The sequence below is a fragment of the Trachypithecus francoisi genome, unplaced genomic scaffold, assembly GCF_009764315.1.
Source record: "Trachypithecus francoisi isolate TF-2019V2 unplaced genomic scaffold, Tfra_2.0 Lachesis_group0, whole genome shotgun sequence".
NCBI lineage: Eukaryota > Metazoa > Chordata > Mammalia > Primates > Cercopithecidae > Trachypithecus > Trachypithecus francoisi.
Window position 1 is genome coordinate 193,242,799 of NW_022681453.1, and position 20,350 is coordinate 193,263,148.

At 48.6% G+C, this 20,350-nt stretch overlaps 1 protein-coding gene across 9 annotated transcripts in view; it reads right to left on the reverse strand.

Annotated features, from left to right (window-relative positions):
• TMEM44 (transmembrane protein 44) overlaps positions 1-20,350 on the reverse strand; it is a 50,230-nt gene that overhangs the window by 5,353 nt on the left and 24,527 nt on the right. For 2 of the 9 annotated variants that reach the window (XM_033213098.1, XM_033213090.1), the window contains 2 exons: positions 17,670-17,828; positions 911-1,870 (listed from right to left, as the gene is read on the reverse strand). In XM_033213098.1, coding sequence (XP_033068989.1) covers positions 1,760-1,870; positions 17,670-17,828 — 270 coding nt within the window. In that variant the 3' untranslated portion in view covers positions 911-1,759. Of the gene's footprint in view, positions 1-910; positions 1,871-5,832; positions 5,914-5,943; positions 5,977-17,669; positions 17,829-20,350 lie in introns of those variants that run through there. The other 7 variants (XM_033213096.1, XM_033213097.1, XM_033213091.1 and 4 more) reach the window with 6 other exon arrangements.

The following is a 20,350-nucleotide window of genomic DNA, read 5'->3' on the forward strand; positions in this document are numbered from 1 at the left end:
GATCCAACCAATTTTTGCTGCCCTAGGGAGCATGATCCAGAGCTCCCTCAAGACAGAGGATGTGCTAAAGGCAGACTCCAGAGGTCATCCTGTCCCCATGCCTTCCGCCTTCTAAAGATACGCTCTTCTGCCCTGCTGTTACCACTCAGTGCTCTAGATGAAACCTGTTTCCATGTTCATTCTGCACCCATGACGATATTTCTGCTTCCTGGAAGATTGTAGCCACAGGGATGAAAACCTCACCAATCAGTTGTGGCCTTCCTGAGGCAAGTCAGTCACTTTCCTACTCTGGTATCTTCCATGGCTACCAGTTGGCCACAGAAACAAGCACTGACTCACCAGCCTCCAGTCTGGTTCCTTTTCAGCCTCTTTGCCACCCCTACAGCCCACACTGCATCATCCATTCTGGCCATCTCCGATTCTTTCTTGCTAGCTCCCACTTTTCCCTGCATCCAGCCTTCTGTACTGTTTCATCTCTTTGAACACTCTTTTCTCCCTGCATCCTGGGCCTCCCTTCAAATCTTCCTCTTCCCTGGAAGTACAGCTTCCGTGGTTAACATCACAAAGCAAAGCTGACTTCAGCAAACTTTCCAGGACAACCAGGGACCAACACAGTTTAGATAAAGGAGATAAATAAGGTGGCTTTAAGATCACTTGTAGTTCAGAGGTCACCCGGGGGATTAGGATCTATGCAGAGACCTGCAGAGCCAAGCTGCTTCCCCAAGGGACCCCTTCATGCTGCTGGAACTTGCCCTACCCCTCAGGAGAAACTGGGCTGCTGTAGCCGAGTTACACAGGCGGCTGTGGGCCAGCCTGGAGCAAAACTGTGTTGCTTGGCATTTCTCCAGTTCCTCTAGTGGCTGACTTCTGTGCCTGTGCAGGGACTCATGCTCACCACTGCACTCCACAGTGACATACTTGGATTTATTTAAAAAGAATTTATTCACCCGTCTTTGCTCCCACCTTAGCCCCATTCTGTGCGCCCTTCCCCTCATTCATCGCAGTATCAAAATAACCCCCAAATGGGATTGCTGTGCTTGAACACCTCCCATCATGCCTCGTATCCTCTGCAAGCATTTACTTAGTTCCTGAAGCATACAGACCCCTCACCTGCAAACCCCACCTCAGCACACACCTTGCTAGGTTGGAGGAAGTCCTGGTACCCGGAGCAGTTTGCTTTGTTTTTGCAGTGTCAGTGATCTCATAAACACTTGGCTGGCCACGCAGTCCTATCTATAACTTTCAGCAGATAACTCAAGTGGGTGACGGGGGCAGAAGCCAGGTCTTGGTTCCTGTGTGTGACCCAAGGCTCCCCACCCCTCTCATCTGGCTCAGCCAGGTCTTGCAGAATGAGCTCTGCTGAGATCCAACCAAACACATTTGCTATTTGTTAGGTGAACTCATTCCTGGAACCTAGCAGGTATTCAGTTTATGGCTGACTCTCAAGGGAATAAAGGGAAAAAGGAAAAGCGGGTCTAATGTCCTTTGGATTATCTTTACAAAGCAAGAGCTGTCTGTGAACTTGTAATCTTCAGAACAAACACTGGGCCTATCCAGGTCTGTCCGCAGTTCCCAAAGTCGTAGCTCCACGTAGACCAGCCACACGTAGACCAGCCACACTCAGTGATGGCTCCTGGTTCCTCACTTTCCAGGGCAGCTTCAGTTCCTGCCACGGTGTCAGTGTGGATTGATTCCTGCTGTGTTACTCAACAAACTCCTGACCCTGGGCTCGGAGCTGAAGAGCCGGCTCCAGAAGGCGTTAATCATCATCACTCAGGTGTGCGGTCCTCCCGGAGTCCCGGTGCACCTGGGATCCGAGCAGCTCCACCTTGTCTTTGCTGTCTTCAAGGTTCACATCTTCAGGGTCCCACTGTGGAGAAAAGATACGAAGAGCACCTGGGTGGAACAGATCGCTGCTTCTCATCTGTTATGACCCCCGACCCAAACAATAGCTCCAGTTCTGGTTCTCATGATCCAGGCACAGACAAGGACAAAAGGGTAAGGCCAAGTTGCCCAGGCCTGTGTCTCTAGGCCCTGAGGAGGCAAGCACAACTTCAAATCAAGGAACTAATGAACAACCGCCCTCCACATAACAGCTCCACCTTCCTTCCCACCCTCCTTCTCCACTATTCTTTGCCTCTACCAAGTCCTTATCTAGTGAGACTGAGTCACGTTCTTCTTGTCCTGACTCCATGCCTACCTCATTCCTGGAAAAAAAACCAGGCAAACTTAATCCTTTTTTACTTTTTTAAGACAGGGTCTTGCTGTGTCGCCCAGGCTGGAGTACAATGGTGCAATCATAGCTCACTGCTGCCTCAAACTACTAGACTCAAGCAATCCTCCTGCTTCAGCCTCCCAAGTACCTGTGACTACAGTTGTATACCACAATGCCTGGCTAAGTTTTTAATTTTTAGTAAAGTCTTGCAATGTTGCCCAGGCTGATCTTGAACTCCTGGACCTAAGCAGTCCTCCCGCCTCAGCCTCCCAATGTGCTCAGCTTACAGGCTTGAGCCACCATGCCTAGCTTCAACCTATTCTTTATGGGCCAGGTAAATACCTCTTCCTCCAGGAAGCCTTCCTGACTGTGTTAGCCCATTGGGTGCTCACTTGCCTCTCTTTGTACTACCTATTCCACAGATTTGCCCCTGAGCACGGACAGCCCTGGTGTTTATGTGGACATCTGCCTTGTTGTCTCAGGTAGGTGATGAGCTCCACAGGAACAGAGCAAAGGTTCACTCCTGCCTCCTACATGATGTTTCCTCTAAACCTGAGGCTCAGTAGACTTGTCATCACTTAGCACCCAATTCAGAGTGGGGGGCACTGGCAGTGAATATTTCATCACCGACTCAGATGAGTTTGGGAAGTTGAAATTTGCAGGAATGAGTGAAGGCTTAAAACAAGTGGGCACAGAAGCATTGACGAAGCTGTCAGAGAAGCCCTCCTGTTGTTCTAAGATGATGGATAAGAGCCCACGGGGATCCTTAGTGTTACCTTTGAAGTTCCAGCCATGGAGGCAAGTAGGGATTGGGCTGAAGTCTTCCTCCTGTCACTAATTTGCCTCTGTTTTGGAGGCCTCAGTTTCCCCCTGTGTATGCTGTGGTATTGGATCGGCAACTAAATAAGAAGATCTCTCCCATTTCTGAGCGTCTATGATGATTCTGAGGCACAGGGTCACATTTGACAGTACCAGGAAACAAGAAGGAAAGGTGACACAGGATGTGTCTGCCTGGGCAGATGATCTATTTGGACGAGATGATAGACCCAGGCTTGGACATGCCCTCCAAGAAAGATGCTCGAACAGCTGCTCAAACTGAAGCTGAATCAAACATTCCCATCCTTAGAGGTCCCAGAGAAGATCCCGAAGGCTCCGTGAGCCACCGACGTAATGGCCATGCCATGCCAATGAGAAAACACAAATTGTGACTTTGTTTTGGACAGAAATAAAGAGCCCAGTTTGTGAGTGATTTACTGATAACTGAATCGAGTACTAATACTTGGCGACTTTAAAAGCCATCATGTTAAAAAGACCACCTGATTCTCAGTGTCCCTGCAGTGATTGCGTTTGGGCAGCTTATCCCCTGTACCTGTCTGGGGCTGTGCCAGCCACTTCCAGTGTGAACATCTCATTAACTTGCGGTCGCAGACTTGGCTGGACCCCTTTAACCAGATTCCTTTCTGACATTATCAGATCCCAAATCAAAGAGCTCACTAGGCCCCTCAGCCTACGTGACCCACCTGCCCAGTGAAAGAAGTGGGGCCTGTTCTGTTCTCTGAGGATGGCCAGCATGCTCTTTGATGAAAACTGTTTCTAAGCAGAGGCCTGAGACCAAGGTCATTGTTCTCAGAGTGTGTTCTTGACCAGCCACACCAGAAGCACCCAGGCTGTGCTGGCTAAAAACACTGATGCCGGGGCCCACCCTAGCCCCTGCGTGGGAGGTTGAGACCTAAGGTCTGGCATTTTTACAAGCTCCAAGGATGATTCTTCGATGCCCTGAGGATTGAGAACCACTGCTCTAGCTTCTTAAATGGCTGCTAAGAATTCTTCTTGCCAACCCTGACCAGCTCAGCTGCCGGCAAACAGACACCTATCGCTTTGATCAAGTGAGCTCTTCAAACTAGTACAGGCCGGGCGCGGTGGCGCACGCCTGTAATCCCAGCACTTTGGGAGGCCAAGGTGGGCAGATCACCTCAGGTCAGAAGTTCGAGACTAGCCTGGCCAACATGGTGAAACCCCATCTCTACTAAAAATACAAAAATCAGCCAAGTGTAACGGCAGGCGCCTCTAATCCCAGCTACTTGGGGGGCTGAGGCAAGAGAATCACTTGGACCTGGGAGGCAGAGGTTGCAGTGAGCTGAGATTGTGCGATTGCACTCTAGCCTGGGCAACAAGAGTGAAACGCCATCTCAAGAAATAAATAGGCTGGGTGTGGTGGCTCACACTTGTAATCCCAACACTTTGGGAGGCCGAGGTGGGTGGATCACCTGAGGTCAGGAGTTCGAGACCAGCCTGGCCAACATGGCAAAACCCCATATCTACTAAAAATACAAAAAATTACCACAGTGGTAGCAGGCGCCTGTAATCCTAGCCACTCGGGAGGCTGAGGCAGGAGAATCGCTTGAACCCGGGAGGTGGAGGTTGCAGTGAGCCGAGAGCATGCCATTGCCCTCCAGCCTGGGCGACAAGAGTGAAATTCTGTCTCAAAAATAAAATAAAATAAAAATAAATAAGTAAAAATAAAATGGTACAAATCTTAGAAAACATTTTGAATCTATATTTTCCGACTCTCTAGAATAATGTGTTTTAAAACTTCATTTCATTATTTATTTACTTACTTACTTTGAGACAGTCTCACTCCATCACCCAGGCTGGAGGCATGATCTCGGCTCACTGCAACCTCTGCCTCCTGGGTTCAAGTGAGTCTCCTGCCTTAGTACCCTGAGTAGCTGGGACCACAGGTACGCACCACCACACCTGGCTAATTTTTGTATTTTTGGTAGAGATGGGGATCTCGCCGTGTTGGCCAGACTGGTCTCCAACTTCTGACCTCAGGTGATCCGCCCCCCTCAGCCTTCCAAAATGCTGGGATTACAGGCGTGAGCCAATGTGCCTGGCCTAAAACTTCATTTTATAATAAAATTATTGCTGGAAACCAGGCATGAAGAGAATCTGAGCAAAAGATCCATTTTCATATCAGAAACAATCCTGGGAGATGACAGGCACAGGGAGTTGTCACAAAACATGCCCATCTGTCACTTGGAGGCAAGGGTGGCATGGAGACAGCAGCCGGCTGCCCAGGGTCCCAGAATGACAATGTCTGGAATGTTTATTGCAACAGCTACTGCAGCCATGCCTGTCACTACTACTGTTGTTCCAGACCATGTTTCTTCACTGGGTTACATATCTTCTTGGTCCGTATTACTTGTGCTTACCTGAATACCCCAAAGCAGAAAGAACTCTGAACTGACAGAGCCCTGAAAATCCCACTGATTCTCAGTCTTGCCTCTCATTTTGCCTTTTTTTTTTTTTTTTTGATGGAGTTTCGTTCCTGTTGCCCAGGCTGGGGTGCAATGGCGCGATCTCGGCTCACTGCAACCTCCACCTCCCAGGTTCAAGCGATTCAGTTGCCACAGCCTCCTGAGTAGCTGGGATTACAGGTATGCAACACCACGCCTGGCTAATTTTGTATTTTTTGTAGAGACAGGGTTTCGCCATGTTGGCCAGGCTGGTCTTGAACTCCTGACCTCAGGTGATCCGCCCACCTCGGCCTCTCAAAGTGCTGGGATGACAGGCGTGAGCCACCGCGCCTGGCCTGACATTCGTTTTTTTTTTACTAAAGGAATGCGTCACGGGTCCAGCCATCTAAGGAGGTCTAACAAGAACAGGAACTGAAGTCAAGCCATAGGAAGTCCCTCCTGGAAGAGAAAGAGCATGATTGTCCATACCTGCTCCCAGTTTAGGGCCTCCCAATACTACTGCTGCAGAATAAAAAGCGAGACAGAAAAAGCGTTGGACAGATTTTGCCACCATCACACAGCAGAGCGGAGCTCAGGGCCAGCCCCTGTCTGCTCAGAGAGTCCGGAGACAGGCCCTTAGATGGTTGGGGGCAAAGGAACAGGTAACTTCAGCAAGCAGGAAGGCAGCAGCTACCAGCAGTTACAATTTAGTTAAATGATCAAGGAGATAGTTATGATAATTACAAAGGGCTGCACATCCTGGGAAAAATTACAATCTATCAAGATTTAAAAATTATTATTAGTAGAAATTATTATTATTAGGAGGAGCAGCAGTAATAATAAATCTCCCATTTATTAACCACATGGCTGAGATGATTCAACTCAAACCCATAAAACTGAGATGCCAATAAAATTCCTGCCTTGCCAAGATTCATTTGTAGTCAGCGTTTACTGCATGGCTGGTTCCACTCCAAACCTCAAATATGTCTGACTCAAGTTCTTGCAGGGCAGGCATCACGTCTGCCCTTGCTACTCCATCACCTCCCGCAGCCTGGGAAACGTGTGTTTCTGACATGAGCTAAGAATCTATGAATATCTGTTACACTGATGTGGGAAAGTCTATTAAATTAGATAGCAGGCAGTCCGAATGGCCCATAGGATTTAGGGTTATTATCACATTAAAACAAAGCATGTTCAACTCCTTATGTTTTTCATTTTAAAAAAATTATTTAATTGTTTAAGACAGGGGCTTGCTCTGTGGCCCAGGCTGGAGTGCAGTGGTGTGGTCATAGCTCACTGCTGCCTCCATCTCCTGGGCTCAACTGATCCTCTTGCCTCAGCCTCTGAGTAGCTGGGACTACAGGTGTGTACCACCATGCCTGGCTGATTTTTATTTTGTTTTTTTAGTAGAGATGAGGTCTCCCTATGGTGGCCAGGCTGGTCTTGAACTCCTGAGCTCAAGGAATCCTCCCACCGTGACCACCCAAAGTGCTGGGATTATAGGCATGAGCCACGGCACCTGGCCTAATTTTCTATCTATCTATCTATCTATCTATCTATCTATCTATCTATCTATGATGGAGTTTCGCTCTTGTCGCAGGCTGGAGTTCAATGGCACAATCTCGGCTCACTGCAACCTCCGCCTCCCAGGTTCAAGCAATTCTCTTGCCTCAGCCTCCGGAGTAGCTGGGATTACAGGCACCCACGACCATGCCCAGCTAATTTTGTATTTTTCGTAGAGATGGGGTTTCACCATGTTGGCCAGGCTGGTCTCGAACTCCTGACCTCAAGTGATCAGCCTGCCTCCACCTCCAAAGTGCTGGGATTACAGACGTGAGCCACTGCATCCACCCAGGCATAAATCATTTCATCCACAAATATTTCAAAATGTATCTCATAGATAATGACTTAAAAAAAAAAAAAAAAAAAACTAAGCACGATGCCATTATTATACGTAACAAAATTAGTGATAATTCCTTAGCATTCATCTTTTAATAATATCCTGCTGAGGGAACATAAACTGAAAAAAAAAAAGATTGATTGGAAGGGATACAGATTACTAAATTGATGGTTCCACACACTCTGCAAAAGACAGAAATGTCGATGATATAAAGGAGGGTTGAAAAAGTTAACTTAGTGAAAAAGTTTATTAAAAGCCAAGCAAACAAGCAAACAAATAAATAGGCTCGAGTCCCCCAACTCTGTTGAAATGAAACCTTGAATCTTCTTTACAAACCTTAAATCTTCAGCGTTACAGGCAATCTAAAATTTGAGAAGAGTGCCCTCTAGTGGGAATAGTCAATATTTTAAAAGTTACGTTATAAACCGCTAATGATAGTGTGCCTAAGGAGTACAATTAACCCAAATCTTTGTAACTGAGCCTCTCCTCAACCCCCCAGACTAAAAATAAATAAAATTATATAGTCTTTTCCCTGTTTCAAGAGCAAATGTGTTCATTATAGAACATTTTTCAAAAAACAAGGATCTACCATAATTCTATCCTTAGAAGAAGGCCTCTACAAAGATTAAACAGCCCTCTGAAACATGTAGGTATTATGTATAATATAATAAAAGCAAATGGCTTTTCTCCTTTAACATACAATGAGCATTTCCACTTGCCCTTAAAATCATCTTCAGAAACATGATTCTATCACCGCCTCAAACCACTGCATACGGCATTTTAATTTGCCTCATGTCTAAAAAGCACACTTTTCTATGCTTCTGAAATCCGGAAGCCTCCTATAGCCTTTGTCTATGTGGCATGTATGAATGTTTCTTTAATTCTGAAGAGTTTAGCATGTGTCTAAGTTACTGAAGAAATACGGTCACTTTCTAGGCTTACATTTTAGACTGTGGAAGCTGGATGGGGCCTTAGAAACCATTTGTCCAACTCTTTACTCTTAACATTTGGGGAGAAGTGACGTCTCCGCAGCCTTGGGGAGGTGAGATGGTGCTGGACTTGGGATGGATTATAAAGTTTTAAGACTGGTCAGACATTTACCAGCTTCAGTTTTCTCTTTCTTTTTTTTTTTTTGAGACGGAGTCTCACTCTGTCACCCAGGCTTGAGTACAATGATGTGATCTCGGCTCACTGTAACCTCCACCTCCCAGGTTCAAGTGATTCTCCTGCCTCAGCCTCCTGAGTAGCTGGGACTACAGGCACGCACCACCAGGCCTGGCTAATTTCTTGTATTTTTAGTAGAGATGGGGTTTCACCATGTTGGTCAGGCTGGTCTCAAACTCCTGACCTTGTGATCCACCCGCCTCAGCCTCCCAAAGTGCTGGGATTACAGGCGTGAACCACCGCACCCGGCCAATGGTCTGTATTTCTTACCTGCTACATCTGACAGCCCTCCTCAGGATCATGAAAGGCTTCCTGGAGGAAGGGGGATTTAGACAGGACAGTGAAAGGTAGGAGAAGACAGATAGGCAGAGAAACCCAGAGAAGAGAGAGCTGGCCGGGTGCATGGGGAAGGACCTGCAAAGATGGCACAGATCGGGAGGTGTCCTGGAGCGCAGGCTTAGGAGCCTGGGCTTAAACTGTAAGCAGCAAGGAGCCCAGGAGGCCTCAAGCAGGGAGGCATTGGGCTGGTCGAGTGTTGGAAAATCCTGCTGTATTCCCTGCAGGACAGAAATGAAAGAGGGCAGAGCACTCCCGCACCGGAATCAGGAGCTCCTGCACCAGTCCAGGTGGAAGTAACGAGGCTCTTACCTGGACTTGGGGCAGACAGATTGGAAAAGCATCTAGAGACTAAGAGTACAGAAGTCTTCCAGAGTGGTATCTGGGCAGACGGCAGCCTGCACTGCTGCGCTACAAGATTCATTCACACATTCTGCTGGTGGTTTACTTTTCCGTTTTCCTGATGGAAGCTTTTCTGTGTGTAAGAACTGACTCAGTGCTGGGTGTGGCGGCTCACGCCCAGCACTTTGGGAGGCTGAGGTGGGCGAATCACCTGAGGTCGGGAGTTCAAGACCAGCCTGACCAACATGGAGAAACCCCATCTCTACTAAAAATACAAAATTAGCCGGGTGTGGTGGTGCATGCCTGTAATCCCAGCTACTTGGGAGGCTGAGGCAGGAGAATCACTTGAACCCAGGAGGTGGAGGTTGCAGAGGTTGCAAGACTCTGTCTCAAAAGCCCCTATGTGCATCTGACTCCTGGGTCAAGGTTCTGTCCCCGGCACAGCCTGTTTCTCTTTGGGGCCCACTGCAGCATCTATATCATGCATACTTTTTCTCCAGAATGAATGATTTGGCTTTAAAAAGGGCAGACATCCAGGGGAATATACCCTGATCTGCCGGTGCCAGAAAGTTGAGAGAGAGAATAAGCAGTTGGATTATCAAGGGCCTTAGGCGCAGAATCAACAGGGACACACGGGCCTGGGACTTGGCCCTCTTCAGACAGAGCATCTGGCATTTGGCACTGTTCTCATAGTCCATGCAGGTACACCCACACTGGGCATGCGTGCACACCCCCACACGCACACGCACACGCACACGCACACAGGACTGCACTGGCTGCAGTCACAGGCGTTCTTCACTATGCAGACTTTGTTCCAATGACAGAAACAGCGTCCTTGCAGAATTCCTATAAAGCTTATACCCAGTCTCTGGCAATGCTGGGAAGCACAGAAGGGAGAAAATGACTAGATGCTGTCAAGGTACTTTTATCACAAAGGTGGACTGACCTTTTCTTGAATCCCAGAGGGGAAAGAAAAAGGAAGAAAAGGAAGCCTTTAAAAGGCACAGGAGGCCGGGCACGGTGGCTCACACCTGGAATCCCAGCACTTTGGGAGGCGGAGGCAGGTGGATCACCTGAGGTCAGGAGTTCACGACCAGCCTGGCCAACATGGTGAAACCCCGTCTCTACTAAAAATACAAAAAAGTAGCCAGCTGTGGTGGCGCGCACCTGTAATCCCAGCTACTCGGGAGGCTAAAGCAGGGGAACCACTTGGACCTGGGAGGTGGACGTTGCACTGAGCCGAGATTATACCATTGCACTCCAGCCTAGGTGACTCTTTCTCAAAAAAAAAAAAAAAAAAATTAAATCTACAGGAGCAGCAAACTTCAGGCCTTTCACAGCATAAGTGTTTGGTTCCTTCCCTGCTGTCACACATACTCCTGACCCATTTAGGTAAAAAGAAGAGTGAAATCTGATGTCCTTTGCGGCTTCAATGCTGGGGGAAGTCAAGCCTGCTTTTATGATATAGGTTCTGACTGTCCCAGAAAGTCACTTATGGGAGTGACTTATGGTCACTCCCATAAGTCCTGCTCTCTCTGGGCCTCTGTCACCTACATGTAGACCCCAGGCACGGGACGCTGAGCTCAGGAACCCTTATTCACCACCGGTTCATTGTGCCCTTCGGATGGCTTTGCCAGGAGTGAGGCTGACTTTGTACTGAATGGGTGGGCTGGTGAATGAATGAATGAATGGATTCACAGTCTCCGTGGAGCATGCCGTCTCCTATGCAGAGCTACAGAAATCTGCACAGCCCAGGAAAAAGACCTCTCTACACGGTTACTGGTCTCACTAAGGCTCTCACACGATTCGTCTGGTACTCTGACCAGTGCAGCCAAGTTCTCCTTCCATGCGAGCCCCACATGCCCAGGGTCCTGTCTGTCTCAGCCGTCTCCTGTTCTGACACTCCTTGACAACAGTCAGAGCACAGCTGAGCGAGAAGACACCTGGGGAGAGGGTCCATCTTCTCATCTGTAAAATGGGATACTGGATAATAAACATGCTCCCGCACACCTCCCTGGGTACCAGTCTCTGCCAAGGCAGTGCAGTGTGGTGGTTCATAAGAGCGGCTTCAGAGCAGACGGAACTAGGTTCAAACCCTAGTTCTGCCACTTCTTCTTATCACCATTATTATGTTTTATCAGGTAAGTGACTTAAACTTACCTAGTCCCAGTCTCCTGACTCAGGCTGTTAAGGCAAACGGTGCTTGGAAAGGAGAGCCCACACCGTGCCTAGCACAGTCACTATTCGCAATGAGCACCGCTTTTCTGGTAATGGATTTAAAACACTTTATGAACTGGAGTGCTGTGGGTACCATGGAGTGTTGAAACCACTCATTTCTCCACTTCCTCTAGCGTACTGCAAGAAGTATTCAAAACAGTCCATGCCCCAAGAACTTGGACATCAAACCACCACCCCATCCCAGAGTTAAGTTACCATATCACAAAGGACCATAGATAAGGGAAACACGTCACCTTAAAGACAGAGAGTGGCTCCCAGGCCCACAGACCCCGACGGTGGGAGCCAGAGACCATTCACTCATCAACCGAAGGGATCACACAGAAGCCGAGCTGGTCAGTGACAGACAGACAACGGGAGGCGGCTGAGGGAATGGCAGCCCACCTTGGCAGCCAGGCCAGGGCAGTCCAAGAGTGGAGACAGACGCCCTGGGTGGTCTGAGCCCAACGCCACGAAATATTTGATTTACGCAATTCTCTTGGGAGCAGAAGAAGTCACGAACCAGAGGAAGTGAGGACATAAGACCCTGACTTCAATCTGTGTGTTATGTCCCTCCAGAGGACGGTCTGGAAGAGTGAGGCAGAGGACCATACTCTCCACTGTGACTGGTTTACCAAGTGCCTGTCACCCTATGCGGTGGGCTGGGGCCCGTTTATCGGTCCCTCACGGACGTTTCCTTCCAATTCCCACTGGCAGAAAATGTGTGCTGCACGAGTGAGCCAACAGCCAGGTGAAGTATGGTGTGACACTCCATCTGCTCAAAGACACCGCCTCGCCCGCCTTCAGCCGCAAATGAACCAGGATCTTCAAGGAATATTGCTTCAAGCAAATAGGGGGCATGTCAGACCGGAACAGCCCCACCGCCTGGGAGGCGGTCATTGGTTGGTAGGCTTGGGGGTTCATTTTAATTTTCTTCTTCACATTTTCCAAATTTTTTTAAATTTTCCTTTTTTTTCTTTGAGACAGAGTCTCGTTCTGTTGTCCAGGTTGGGGTGCAGTGGCTTGATCTTGGCTCACTGCAACCTCCACCTCCCGGGTTCAGGCGATTCTCCTGCCTCAGCCTCCTGAGTAGCTGGGATTACAGGTGCGTGCCACTGTGCCTGGCTAATTTTTGTTTTGTTTTTTGTTTGTTTTTTTTTCTTTTTTTTGAGACGGAGTTTTGCTCTTGTTGTCCAGGCTGGAGTACAATGGCACAATCTCGGCTCACTGCAACCTCCGCTTCCCGAGTTCAAGCGATTCTCCTGTCTCAGCCTCCCCAGTAGCTGGGATTACCGGCATATGCCACTGCACCTGGCTAATTTTTGTATTTTTAGTCAAAACGGGGTTTTACCATGTTGGCTAGGCTGGTCTCGAACTCCTGACCTCAGGTAATCCACCCGCCTCGGCCTCCCAAAGTGCTGGGATTACAGGTGTGAGCCACCAAGCCCAGTCCATTTTCCAAATTTTCTACCAAAACATTTATTTTTGTTTTGTTTTGTTTTCAGACAGGGTCTCACTCTGATGCCCAGGCTGGAGTGCAGTGGCACAATCTGGGCTCACTGCAACCTCCGCCTTCTGGGCTCAAGCAATCCTCCCACCTCAGTCTCCTAAGTAGCTGGGACTATGGGCTTGTACCACTACATCCAGCTAATTTTTTATTTTTATTTTTGGTAGAGACAGGGTTTGTATTTTTGGTAGAGACGGGGTTTCACCATGTTGTCCAGGCTGATCTTGAACTCCCGAGCTCAGGCAATCTGCCCATCTCAGCCTGTCTCGGCCTCCCAAAGTGCTGGGATTACAGGCGTGAGCCACCATGCCCAGCCCAGAAACATTTATTACTTTTAAGAACAGAAAATAGGCCGGGCGCGGTGGCTCACGCCTGTAATCCCAGCACTTTGGGAGGCTGAGGTAGGCGGGTCACGAGGTCAGGAGATCGTGACCATCTTGGCCAACATGGTGAAACCCCATCTCTACTAAAATATAAAAAAAAATTAGCCAGGCATGGTGGTGCATGCCTATAGTCCCAGATACTCAGGAGGTTGAGGCAGGGGAATTGCTTGAACCCGGGAGGCGGAGCTTGCAGTGAGCCGAGATAGTGCCACTGCACTACAGCCTGGAGACAGAGCAAGACTCCGTCTCAAAAAGAAAAAAAAAGAAGAACAGAAAATATAGATTACCAGAAGGCCCAGAGGATCACAAACCTGAAAAAAGATTTCTTGCTCATTTATTAGAAGTCTATATTCAGTCTATATTGGAAACTTTACAATCCTGTTTGACCTGCTATTATCTAAGTTTAGTTTGGTATTAAGCAATCTCTTTACAGGACCTCAGCAGCTTTGTCATTTGTATTATCTGTATGTTTTAGGGCATGAAGGAGGAAGACTGTGGTGGAAAGTGGGTGGTGGTTACGGGGAGGGAGGCTGCAGCTGCTGAACTTCTAAAAATATATTCCTTTTACATGGCAAAAGCATTCATTTCCACTTGCTTAATTTAAGTATGTGACCCTGTCTTCTTGGAATTTACTTTTTTTTTTTTTTTTTGAGGCGGAGTTTCACTCTTTCGCCCAGGCTGGAGTGCAGTGGTGTGGTCTCAGCTCACTACAACCTCCACCCCCCAGGTTCAAGCGATTCTCCTGCCTCAGCCTCCTCAGTAGCTAGGATTACAGGTGCCTGCCACCACGCCCAGCTAATTTTTTTTTTTTTTTTTTTGAGACGGAATTTCGATCGTTGCCCAGGCTGGAGTGCAATGGCACGATCTCGGCTCACCAAAACCTCCACCTCCTGGGTTCAAGCGATTCTCCTGCCTCAGCCTCCCGAGTAGCTGGGATTACAGGCATGCGCCACCACGCCTGGCTAATTTTGTATTTTTGGTAAAGGTGGGGTTTCTCCATGTTGGTCAGACTCATCCTGAACTCCTGACCTCAGGTGATCCGCCCACCTTGGCCTCCCAAAGTGCTGGGATTACAGGCATGAGCCACCCGGCCCAGCCACGCCCGGCTAATTTTTGTATTTTTAGTAGAGATAGAGCTTCGCCACGTTCGCCAGGCTGGTCTCGAACTTCTGACCTCAGGTGATCCACCTGACTTGGCCTCACAAAAAGTGCTGGGATTACAGGCGTGAGCCACCGTGCCCGGCTGGAATTTACCTATTTTTAACAATAGATTTCTAGAAAAGAGAGAAATAAGAATAGAGAAAGAACAAAGACCGCAAAACAAGAAAACAGCCCAAATCAGCTACAAGGACAAATTTCTGAAATTTTCAAGTTCACCGTGCAGTCCTTACCTCAACTGAGGGTGGGTGGCAAGAGTGGACCTTGTTTCCACAGAACAAATATTCCTTCTCCCTCCCTGTCGCCATCCCTGAGTCACCAACTTCACTGTGCCTGCTCACTGAACGCACTCTGCCATCATGCTCACTCCGGTCCCCTTTAGGCTTAGATCTCTGCCAAGACTGCTGGCTCCAGGCTGCCAGCCACGTGTTTTGGGTGTCCTACAAATTCTGAGACCGGATCCGAGAACCACACAACACAGAATGACATGAACCTAAAGGATGCAGAGTCCCTAACTCAAACCCAGCCCTCAGGGGCCGGCTGTGCTGCAGGATGCAGGGACAGAGAGATGCAAAGGTAGCCCAGGCCACCGTGGCTCCCGGGGTACACGGCCAGCAGTGGAAGTGGTGTCAGAAAGGTGTGTGCTCTAGGCCGGGCGCAGTGGCTCACGCCTGTAATCCCAGCACTTTGGGAGGCCAAGATGGGTGGATCAGCTGAGGTCAGGAGTTCAAGACCAGCCTGGCCAACATGGTGAAACGCCATCTCTACTAAAAATACAAAAATTAGCTGGGCAGGGTGGCAGGCACCTGTAATCCCAGCTACTGGGGAGGCTGAGGCATGAGAATCTCTTGAACCCAGGAGGCAGAGGTTGCAGTGAGCTGAGACCACGCCACTGCACTCCAGCCTGGGTGACAGAGCGAGAACTCTGTCTCAAAAAAAAAAAAAAAAAAGATATATGCTCAGGGAACTCAAGAGGAAGGAGCCGTTAGTCTCTGGGTCAGATTCTGACCTGTGGCAACAGGGCCAGAAAAGAGTCCGTGGCCAGGCAGTGCTCCCGGTGACGGAGGGCGTGTGAGGCCGGGCAGGCTACGAAAGGCCTGGACTGCCACCCTGAGGAGTCCAGACTTTATCCCAGTCAGTGGATCTGAGTTTCAGATTTCAAGGGCCAGTTTAAGTTCAACCAATCTAGGGGACGTACAATGGCTAACTGATTACTTTGCCAAATAAGGCCAATTAAACCCCAAACCAAAAACTCAACACCAACTACTGCTTCCTATTACCATTCTTTCCTAAAACAGCATTTAACACCAAAACAGCTGGGAGGACACAAACTCAAAACGGAAGATAGTCCTCTCCCCCCACCAAAAGACAGCTGGCAACTGTCTACAGACACACAGGCGGCCACTACGTCGTCCTTGTGGTTCTCATTTTCCACCGACAAACGGAAGCCTCGTCACTGAACGGGGATGGGAATCACAGCTGTGGCCCGAGAGAGAACAGCTCAGACTTGAGAGTTATGCCTGTGTGTGTGATCCAAGCTGTGACGTGTGTTTTATTCACAGACATAAAAACTCAAAATGAGGTAAAGTTTATACAGTATCAGCCACGGTGCCCACCACAGGGCCCACTTGTGTATGGCACCGCTACACAGCAGGATGTGGCTGGTGCTCCTTAGCGGGGAGAAAAGCTCCCATGGGCAAATTAGTTTGAGAAGCATTGAGATTTTTTTTTTTTTAGACGGAGTCTCACTCTGTTGGCTAAGCTGGAGTGCAGTGGTGTGATCTTGGCTTACTGCAATTTCCGCCTCCCGGGTTCAAGTGATTCTCCTGCCTCAGCCTCCTGAGTAGCTGGGATTACAGGTGTGAGCCACCACACCTGGCGAATTTTTGTATTTTTAGTAGAGACAGAGTTTCGCCATGTTGGCCAAGCTGTTCTCCAACTCCTGACCTCAGGTGATCTGCCTGCTTCAGCCTCTCAAAGTGTCGGGATTACAGGTGTGAGCCATCACACCCAGCCAACACCAAGACTTTTTTTTTTGAGACAGAGTCTTGCTCTGTTGCCCAGGCTGGAGTGCAGTGGCACGATCTCGGCTCCGCCTCCCGGGTTCACGCCATTCTCCTGCCTCAGCCTCCCAAGTAGCTGGGACTACAGGCATCCACCACCATGCCAGGCTCATTTTTTGCATTTTTAGTAGAGATGGGGTTTCACTGTGTTAGCCAGGATGGTCTCGATCTCTTGACCTCATGATCCACCTGCCTCAGCCTCCCAAAGTGTTGGGATTACAGGTGTGAGCCATTTCGCCCAGCCCACCGAGACTTTTAAAAATTTATTACTCATTCATTTATCATGCAAGTGATCTGTGAAGACAGGACTCTTTTTTTTTTTTTTTTTTTTGAGGCGGAGTCTCGCTCTGTCGCCGGGACTGGAGTGCAGTGGCCGGATCTCAGCTCACTGCAAGCTCCGCCTCCCGGGTTCATACCATTCTCCTGCCTCAGCCTCCCGAGTAGCTGGGACTACAGGCGCCTGCCACCTCGCCCGGCTAGATTTTGTATTTTTAGTAGAGACGGGGTTTCACCGTGTTAGCCAGGATGGTCTCGATCTCCTGACCTCGTGATCTGCCCGTCTCGGCCTCCCAAAGTGCTGGGATTACAGGCTTGAGCCACCGCGCCCGGCCTAGACCGGACTCTTAATATGCAGTGTCCCTGCTACTAATGTGACCGTGGAAACCTCTTGTCAGTACTGACACAGACTGTAGGAGCCCTGTGGAAGTTCATTCTTTTTTTTTTCTTTTTTTTTGAGACAGAGTCTCATTCTATTGCCCAGACTGAAGTGCAATGGTACGATCTCGGCTCACTACAACCTCTGACTCCCAGGTTCAAGAGATTCTCCTGCCTTAGCCTCCTGGGTAGCTGGGATTACAGGTGCCTGCCACTACGCCTGGCTAATTTTTGTATTTTTAGTAAAGATTGGGTTTTGCCATGTTGCCCAGGCTGGTCTCGAACTCCTGACCTCAGATGATCCACCTGCCTCAGCCTCCCCAAGTGCTGGAATTACAGGCGTGAGCCACTGTGCCCGGCCTCATTCATTATTCAGCAGGTGTGAGGTTAACGTGGATAAGATGAGAACAGCTGTGCAAGCCCCAAGGAGCACCCAGCGAGTGTCAGTGAACAATGGCACCCACGCACCCACCCAGCAGGCAACAGCCATGTACCTCCAGGTCGGAGTTGACAGAGGAGACCTCGGAGGAGCTGCTGCAAGACACTCGGGCCCGGATGACCTGAACGGGAGGGTACGATGGGGGCTCCTGCAGCAACGCATCTCCAGCGCTCGTCTGTCCGTCACCTGGCAGCCTGGTGGCACTGCAGCCTGCCTGCAAGGTGTATGAGAAAGGGCAGGCAAGGACACGTAGTTTAGTTTTGATGGCTGAATTGTCAAAGCATTCACATACTTCAGTGTTCAAAATGTACAAAAGAGTGTGCAGCGCAGCATCTCCCTGTGCTCGCCTGCCCCGGCCACCCAGTTCTCCCCAGGGACAGCCAGTGCCCAGTGTCTTGTGTATCCCTCCAGATACGCTAGACATACACAATCGAATGCAGACCCATATTTCCCCCGATTTCCAAAATGGTAGCACACATTCTACTCTCTGAAGCACCCTGCTTTTTTTCACCTAACACTATGCCTTAGAGAGAGTTCTGTATCAGAAGATTTGGGAGCTTTTTGGAAGCATTTTAGGTGTTCCCAGTCTATTTAACCCATCCCTACTAACAGGTGTTTCATGTGTTTCCAGGCTCTTGCTTTTGCAATCAGTACTGACTGCAGTAAATTACACTGTACATCCAAGATTTCAGAGTAAAGGATACATTCCTAGAGGTGGAATTGCTGGGTTAAAGAGAGTATGTACGTTTGAAATCTGTATAGCTACTGCTAAAAATGCACCCCATAGAGGCTTTCCCCATGCCCACCAGCAGGGGATGAAAGTGAGTTGGGATGAATTAGAAAGGTTTAAGGTAGAAAGAAACTTGTGAGATTTTCTATGTATCTATGTATCTATCTATGTATCTATCTGTGTATGTATGTATGTATGTATGTATGTATCTATCATCTATCATGTATCTATCATCTATCTATCATCTATCATCTATCTATCATCTATCTATCTATCATCTATCATCTATCATCTATCATCTATCATCTATCATTTATCTATCATCTATCATCTATCTATCATCTATCTATGTATCTATCTATCATCTATCTATCATCTATCATCATCTATCTATCTATCATCTATCTATCTATCTATCTATCATCTATCAATCATCTATCTATCTATCATCTATCTATCATCTATCTATCATCTATCTATCAATCATCTATCTATCTATCATCTATCTATCATCTATCATCTATCATCTATCATCTATCTATCTATCATCTATCTATCATCTATCTATGTATCTATCTATCATCTATCTATCTATCATCTATCTATCTATCATCTATCTATCTATCTATCATCTATCTATCTATCATCTATCTATCTATCTCAGAACAAAGCTTCCCCCATGGGCTCATGGGGGCTCCCCCAGAGACCTACAAAGCTCCACCAGCTGAACTTTTGAAGTCCTACAGGATTCATGTCATTCCACTGACACGTGACAGGGCAAACAACCTGCTTTCTCGACCAGCATCTTCCACTAATTAACCATGTGATCTAATGTATTAGTTCGTTTTCATGCTGCTGATAAAGACATACCTGAGACTGGGAAGAAAAAGAGGTTTAATGAGACTTACAGTTCCACATGGCTGGGAAGGCCTCACAATCATGGCGGAAGGCAAGGGGGAGCATGTCATATCTTACATGGATGGCAGCAGGCAAAGAGAGAGCTTGTGTAGGGGAGCTCCTCTTTTATAAAACCATCAGATCTCCTGAGACTAATTCACTGTCACGAGAACAGCACGGGAAAGATCTGCCCCCCATAATTCAATTACCTCCCCCGGGTCCCTCCTGCAACACATGGGAATTCAAGATGAGATGTGCGTGGGGACACAGCCAAACCACATCACCTAAGAAAGAAAGTTGTCTGGCCGGGCGCGGTGGCTCAAGCCTGTAATCCCAGCACTTTGGGAGGCCGAGACGGGCGGATCACGAGGTCAGGAGATCGAGACCATCCTGGCTAACACGGTGAAACCCCGTCTCTACTAAAAAATACAAAAAAAAAAACTAGCCGGGCGAGATGGCAGGCGCCTGTAGTCCCAGCTACTCGGGAGGCTGAGGCAGGAGAATGGCGGGAACCCAGGAGGCGGAGCTTGCAGTGAGCTGAGATCCGGCCACTGCACTCCAGCCTGGGTGACAGAGCGAGACTCCGTCTCAAAAAAAAAAAAAAAAAAAAAAAGAAAGTTGTCCTCTCTGAGTCTCAGTTTCCTAATCTATAAAAGGGGATGATAATCCCTGCCTCGCCCCAGGGAGGGGTGTCATGGGGCTCAGCTGTAAATGTCTGGGACACACGAGGAGAATGGCTATGAGTGCTCGACCCAAATCAAGCAGGGCTTCAGCCCTTGATGGGTTAAGTGCACAGGTTCCTGTGAGAGTCTGGAGGACGGGCAGAGAAAATCCACAAGAGAAACAAAGGCAGCATTCTGGAAGCAGGAACACATGTGAGGGCCCACCCTGCTGCCCAGCTGGGAAGGATGCTGAAACAGAAGGCTCTGGATGGGAGTGGGGAAGCAGATGCCTCCCAGGAACAACAATGACAAATTTTATAAATGCCCAGGGCCTGACCACACCTGCATCAAAAGATAAAACAGAGTTTGCACATGTTCCAAGCCGAGGATGCAGGAGCCGATCCATATGGCCCCACGGGGCCCCTCTGCCCCCTGGAGGCTCAGCCT